Source organism: Suricata suricatta, chromosome 2 (genome assembly GCF_006229205.1).
Source record: "Suricata suricatta isolate VVHF042 chromosome 2, meerkat_22Aug2017_6uvM2_HiC, whole genome shotgun sequence".
NCBI lineage: Eukaryota > Metazoa > Chordata > Mammalia > Carnivora > Herpestidae > Suricata > Suricata suricatta.
In genome coordinates this window covers 155,388,527-155,396,005 of record NC_043701.1, presented here as the reverse complement: position 1 = coordinate 155,396,005, position 7,479 = coordinate 155,388,527, and the positions used below count along the sequence as shown (strand labels likewise).

General features: G+C 43.1%; 1 protein-coding gene across 6 annotated transcripts in view; it reads right to left on the bottom strand.

Annotated features, from left to right (window-relative positions):
- ENTPD1 (ectonucleoside triphosphate diphosphohydrolase 1) overlaps positions 1–7,479 on the bottom strand; it is a 107,052-nt gene that overhangs the window by 13,162 nt on the left and 86,411 nt on the right. For all 6 annotated transcript variants that reach the window (XR_003905669.1, XR_003905670.1, XM_029932292.1 and 3 more), the window contains exons 4-7: positions 6,751–6,901; positions 4,672–4,831; positions 3,734–3,973; positions 2,316–2,573 (exon numbers count right to left, since the gene is read on the bottom strand). Coding sequence is in view for 4 of the 6 variants with exons in the window: in XM_029932290.1 (XP_029788150.1) it covers positions 2,316–2,573; positions 3,734–3,973; positions 4,672–4,831; positions 6,751–6,901 (809 nt within the window). In the remaining 2 variants the exon portion in view is untranslated. The remainder of the gene's footprint in view (positions 1–2,315; positions 2,574–3,733; positions 3,974–4,671; positions 4,832–6,750; positions 6,902–7,479) is intronic.

The window sequence follows — 7,479 nt, the reverse complement described above, 5'->3', positions numbered from 1 at the left end:
CCACCTGGTGCTCGGGGCGTTAGCTTCCTGCGGCTGGTGGCTGTATGCCGGAGGCGGCTCTTACCCTCTCACGAGAGCTAACTGTTAACATTTCAAGAGTTTTGTGAGCCAGCTGATATTATGTTGATTAAAATAGGTCATGGTAGGAGTGCTTCTACCATGTAAACTGGCAAATGCCACGGATCAGCCCCTCCATCCTCGGAGAGCTGGTGGTTACACATTTACCAGTCCACCACCACTTGTCTGGCTATCACTTAAAACTAGCAAGGAGACAAGGATTTCTGTCCCCATTTTATAAATGAGGAAACAGACCAAAAATTAAAATCTTTAGGCTTTAGGGAGAAATTACAGAGGGGGAATAATTCCGTAACAGAAACTGCAAAGCAGGAATAGGTACAGGCACAGTGCTGACCCTAAGGGCTATCTTCAGAGAAAAAAACCTTATTCAGAGGAAAACAATGAGCTAATCTAAGGAGACTCCCAGGTAGAGGTTCAGAAGGCTGTGAGGAGAACAATTTCAGTGAGGGACTAAGAGACCAAACAAAAAAGCATCCGAGAGGAACTCAAGTCTCCTCTACCCCTTCAACTCCACGTCTCCCTACCTGGGTTACAAGAATCACATTCAAAGGAAAGAAATTCCACCACCACCACCCTCAAGTAGAAAGGATTTGCTCACGCTTGAAGACAAGAATTAGGCTAATGTTTGCCTGGAGGTGAAACTTACAGAAAAGTCAAAATGTCAGTATGCAGTCGTGTATTTCTTTTCCTCCAGATCTACCTCCTATCTGACTGGACAGGAGTGACTGGAATGGAAAGGGCCCTGGGCTGTCCCCAGCACTCCTAGCTGCCTTCCTCCTTTTGTGTCCCACTCTTTTATCTTCCAGCAGTTGGATCCAATCCAAGGAAGGGCATTGGCTCAAAAAAGTCCAATATGGCTGCCAGTGCCAGCTCAGCTATAGGGCATCCAGGTGAGGCTCTAGTTTGTAATGAATTTAGGTTTGGAGCTAACTAATCACCAAATATTACTCTCCCAGGCATTGTTCTGGCATATTATTTCCCTCAGGAACCTTGAGGGGAAGAGGAACTGTGGTCTGGGCCATGATTAAGGTAAGCCTAGATCCATGGTACCAACCATTATTGTTTAGCTTGTATAGTTCACAAGTGGCAAAGCCAGAATTTAAACCAGGTACTATTACTATAGGGCCTCTGCTCTATCCAGGGAGCTCTTTCTGTGACATTGGGCTGAGCCAGGAGACCTTGGATGAAGCTCTCCCGCTGCGGTCCCATAGGAGGGTCTAGCCTCTCTTATGCTGATCTGTTTTGTGAAAAAGGGAGAAAGAGTCTGAAGGCAGATAAAAGCCCTTTTTTCTATGAATTGTATCTTAAGTAATTGATGAGATCATATATGTATATCATGTATTTAGCTAATAATTGGCTCTTGATTGATGGTAGCTAATTATGTAATCTATTACTAAACTATGATTATACTGATGCTTTAGTCCAGGACCAAAATATGAAATCTGAATTATAAGTAGTAGAAGCAGCACCTCTTCTACCTCTGCTCAGACATTTTGTCTTATTGTAGAGTAATTAAAAGAGAATTTGGAGCTAGGATTCAACTGGTCCCCCAGCGGTTCAAAATGTAATGTAAATGATGCTATTTTCAATATTTCCTTAGGATTTCCTGTGTTTCTACTTGAGTTTTTAGAGGAAAACCTTTCACCAACACACCTAACTGCTTACCTCTCCTTCTTCTGACATTTATGAAGCCATCTATGGCAGATCCCAAAGGGTGTGCCTACCCAACAGCCAGCTCCTTCTTCTGGCTTACAGATTCCTCAGTTTACCAATGTAGAGGAATGCAATATGTGTAAGAAAGACCCTCTACTTCCAAATGTGAACAATGATTAGTCTAAACCAAACATGGTAATCCATTCCCCCTGATCACAGATGGGTTTATAAGTGTGTATTTCACCAAATTCTGGACAATGAATCTGAAAAGACATTTGTTGGCACTTCTACAAAATTGGACAGAAATGTATGCAAGAGAAACTTTCTCCTTTCCTGCTTTAGTTTTGATATGAAGCAGAAGCTGACATCTTAGCACCACAAAAAAGGCCAAGAAGATGATAGGAAATCTGATTCCAAGTCCTAATATTGTTAAACCAAAGAACTAACCCTGAATTATCTACCTCAAGGCTTATTATCATATGAGAAGAATAAATTCTATTATTTAAATACCATATAGATACATACTCTATAACTTGCAACCCAAATCATCCTAATCAATATACCTTATTATTTTACAAACTTACCCCAAAATCCCCATGAAGTGGTGGCAAGAAAATCCCATTGAAGGAACAGTGGGAGTATGGGCAGTAACTGGTGTTGAAGAGTTCAAGGATGCTTTGATGGCATTGTTGATAGTTTCCGGTGCCCTGGATTTGGAACTGATCGAATGGAAGAGTCATCTCAAATCTCTTGGTGCAGGGGCTACTGTAAAGTTCACTTACGTTCATTACTATTTCATATCCAGGGTGAAAGCATGGTTCCTTGAGGATTCCGTTTGTCCCCTGAATGGAAAAATCACATGAAGACATCATGTGCAAATGCGTTGGGTACCAAAGCACCACTCTGCCTTCATTAGTGTATAGGAATTTTACAAGATCTTAGCATTGGCATCAATATGCCCCTGCCATGCCTTTTTCATATTTGTATAACAGGCACCAGAAGTGGTATCAGATGTAAATGAACTTTCACTATTCATAGAAAGCTAATAGAGCTCAAGCTGGAGGAAATGCCATTATTTTGGAATGTGCCCTAGTGCTTAGTGCAAATGAAAGACTCACAAGGAAACCTCTCAGGGCTCTCACAAGTCCATGCTGGGGTAGCTCTCCAGGAGGAGTCTGCCCATACCCCACCCCTACTTTTCAAGCAAAAAATTAGAAGCTCCAAGAGCTGAAAATGCCTTGGGAACATTTAAGCCAGCAGTATCAAAATGATGTTTAACCCACAACTCGGTATGTTCAAGAGGAAAAAGGGGGTGGTATGAAGAAGGGCTTAGTGGAGCCTTGGGGCTCAGTAGGTAAGGAGCCCCTATTCCAATGGGAGTCACTTCTGAGAACCAGAGTGAGAGCTTTGGAAGAGAGCAGAGAACTGGTTGTCCTTTCAGTGGAGACAAGGCACAGCTGGATGTGACATCCTTGCTCTGTGTCAGGGTGTGCCTGGTAGTCACATGATTATGAGTATGTTTAACTTTTCTTGTCTTTATGAGACAAAAATTGTCTGGAGAAAAGACTTAGAGTGTTGATGGGTAAACTCTATTTTCCCTGAGTGTTTTCCTCCTCTCTAGGCTGCTTTTAATAGCTCTGTTTTCTGGAGTTTGTTGGAAATGGAGACTAAAATGTGCTAAAGAGCTTATAAATTGCACACCCAACAATACTCTAGAATGTAATTTTCACTGTCAAGTCCACAGGAGTGAGAAACTATTTGCCAAGAAAGGATTTGAGTTGTGTCCTCGGAGACAGTGCAGTAAACAAACACAGGAGGTGATGTCTGGATGGGCCGATTCACAGGGGTCGACCAGATGTAGTTAGATATCCTGTTTGAAAAGGTTTGGAAAGTACAGTCACCAAGTTCAGACCAATTTCTGAAGTAGAAAGAGACAACAACAGGATGTGGAGGCTGGTGGCCCAGATGTTGGGAGGGTGGGTCTGGATTCAGTTATACTTGCCCTAATGTCCTTGGCCAGTTTCTGCCTGAGCGCTTGATCCTTCCCATAGCATAAGAAGCTGTGCGTGTACACGCTGTAGTCCTTGCCATAGAGGCGAAAGTACAGAGCATTGCTTGGAGACTCGATCCCCTTGCTTTGCGGCACAAAAGTGATTTGTGTAGAGGCTCCCCCAAGGTCTAAAGCTCCATAGGTTTCCTGAGAAGTGCCTCCATTTGGCATCAGGTTGAGCCAACTCAATTTCTGAAAGAGAATACAGTCACCAGTGGTAGCAGTCTCTGGATACCTCTGTTTCACACTGTATCTTGGACTCAGGGACTTCCAAAGGTGAAGAGAAGGGGGCATAAGATGACATGAAGGTCACTGAAGGTTCCTGAGTCTGTATCAGATCAACAGCAAGTTAAGGGACTTCGAAGATGTAGCTCAGACTGCAGCAACATAGAAGTGGCATAGCCAGTGTTTATGAACAAGGAATGTGAGCTGAAAAGACTCAAGGTCAAGTCTCCACTTATTGCTCATTAGCCATGTGACCTGGAGCAGAATAATTACCTTCTTTAGGCCTGAATTTGAGACTCTAAAATGAGAGAATTCCTCATGTTGTTGTTCTGAAGATGAAATCAGACAGTGCGTGGAAAGTGCTTAGCACAACACAAGACACATAGCACTAGGCAAATATTTGCTTTTTTTTTTTTAATGATAGCTAGATAGACAGACCTCTCTATCTCCCTAAGGTGAAGGTATGATTTCCTTATTCTCCAAGAGGAACCGTTCTTATACAAAATTTCATCAGAATACTGCTGGTGACCCTTGCAATTGTGGGGCTAAATAACTTTGTCCATCCACCCATCATTCATTCCGGCTACTGATCCAAATCCTGACTGAGATCGCAATGGCACTGACCTCCTGGGAGCCACCTCCCATGGGTGCTGTGAAATAATCACCTGAGTGAATTTGCCCAGCAGATAGTTGATAGTAATCCAGCCATAGGCACCTTCCTCTTGGCCAGTGATGATTCTAGCACCGTGGAAGTCAAAGTGGTAGTTGCTGAGGCTCTTGGTCACCACACCCAGGACCTTGTCTGCCAACTGTTCATTTTCCATCCTAAACAAAGAACGGTTGAATTTACTGGTTTTGTTTAATAACCACAAGTACTCATTTCAGTCAGAGCTTCCAGCAACTCTCATAGGAAGCGAACCATAACTTGCTGGAAAAAACAGAGATAGAGAGCCACACATACAGCTCTCCTTTTGGGTGAGGCAGAATTAGTCTTTTGTATCCCCTCCCCCCAAAATCCAAATCCTTCCAGTCCCCATAATAGACTGCTTTTCCTAAAATACCATTTTTTGTTGTTGCTCCCTGACTCCAAGATATTATCAAAGTAATTTTAATTTGGGGGGTGGTGATGGCTGCATATTGGTTAATCACCACACCTAAAGATAATGAATGCTACATTAGCCATTGTTGGTGGCTTACAGCTAGTTCCAGAGTCAGGCTCTTCTTGAGGTTTTTAATTAGGGCTATAGTAGACACCAGGTGGCAAATGTCCTGGGACAGATACCAAACCTCCACGGAGGCCAGGTTGGGAAAAAATCTTGTTCACATTGTATCTCAGTTCTTGGGTCTGAGATGCTGAGACCTAAAGGAGGAATCTTCCAGGGTTATCATCATGAAGATGGAATACATCTGCTTCTGAGATCAGGCTACACAACATTGAAAGCCTCTAGGTCAGAGAACACTGTCTTCCAACCAGTGCTGAACCCTCTCCTCACTCATCTGAATAGCTTCACACCCTCCCCCTGGCTGCCTCATCCCCAGTTTTCCTCCTTCCCAATCCACCTCTCTTCCAATGTCACCATTTGTGTACCGTCCTGATACGGCTACCCATTATCTCCCAGATGAACACAAATTCCCAGCATGGCTCACAAGGCACTTCATGAGCCGGACCCTGCCTCTTCAGAGTTCCACTCAGAATCCTGGTCCTCCCACTTACCAGGTGTGTGAATTTGGGTGAGTTATTCTGCATGTGTATGCCACAGCTTCCTTATCTGGCTAATAATAGCCAATAATACCTCTTCAAAGAGTTATGATGATTAAATCAAAGCACACTGCTAACAACGTAGTAAGGGCTCAACAAATACAAGATGCTTCATCACTATTACTGTTTTTATTGTTGTTTTACTATATGAAGTCTATATTCTATCAATCCAGAACTATTTATGGGCCTTAGAATATGCCCTGGACTCTTGCTCATCCCTACATTTGCACATCTATTAGAACACAAGCTTCAGGAAGGCAGGGACTCTGTCCTCTTCACTGCTATATCCCCAGCACAGATGTCGGAGAAACATAGGTAATAGAATGCATGATGTCTTCTCTGCCTTTAATATGTCCTTCATGATTCGCTCTTGTGTTCCCTCTTCCCATTCTGGGTATGGCCAGATGTGCTCCCATAGTAGCTCTGAACACTCCTCTGTTGAAGAACTGATAGCCTGTATCAAAACTGTTCTCCTCGAGAGCTGAGTCCCCTACTTTCATGTCCCAGGACAGAGTAGGCAGGCAATACATGCTGAATGAATGAATGAATGAATGAATGAATGAACAAAAAATAACACACACAGGTACTAAGTGGTGACCAACGAAGATGTGGTAGTTGTGACTATTTGTGTCTTGGGACCGCTGTGGTCTCCTCTGGTCTTCCTCCTCCCAGATATTAGATAGCTAAACTGGTAGCCTCAAATCCCAGAGTACAGAGGCTCTTTGTGCCCCTGCCCCCTTGAATTCTCTGTGGGTAAACAGGCAAGAGGACTTTTTTAAAATCTTACTTTAAACTCCCACCATTACATATACTAAGAATTTAGGAGTTTTACCCACTTCCCGAGATTTTCTTTCTGAAGTGTGGCCATTTAGGATATCTAAATTTGGGGCGTTAGGGAAGTGTGGCACTATCCCTGGACTTCAGAAGCTTTCACCACGCCACGCCTAGCCCCCAGCCACGCTGCTGCCTCCCCGTGCTGCCGTACCTTAGCAACCGCATGCCTGCTGTCGCTCCCAGGTAAACAGGCGTCCCTTGGTGCTGGGACCTTGGGATCACTTGACTGGCTCTTTCCATGCATTCAGTCAGATAAGCATCTATTTCGTTTAATCTTTGAGCATATCTTGAGATTCCGGGACCTAAGGAAAGATGTAGAAGTGGATGAAAATCTTGTTTAAAAGTATAGCACACACTTTGACAATATTAGAGCAAAATACTGGTGTCTTTTGAGAAAATCAGAGAAGACAATTTCTTGATATGATATATTAAGATGTATTAAGCTGGTCTACTTAGAGGGTGACTCTCTGAAACTGGCCTTGAGAGGATCTATTTTCAGGTCTCGGGCTGGGTCTGTCCAACGTTCAATAGGTTTGCTGCTGGATGGTGTAATTTTCACATTCAATTACATAACCTTCCTTACAGGTTCTCAAATTTTAATGGGGATCTCATAGACAGCTACCCTAGAGAGCTGCTTTTTCATGTTTCTTCTATAAGGTCGTAACACACAACACTAATTACTAGAAGACCTACAAGGAGAAATAAGACATTTAGAACAAAAATTAACATAAGCACCAGGTGTATAGGAATGCAACTGATTTCTGTACATTGATTTTGTATCCTGCAACTTTACTGAATTCACTAATCAGTTCTAGAAGGCTTCTGGTGGAGTCAATTGGGTTTTCCATGTAGAGTATCATGTCATCTGCGAAAAGTGAAA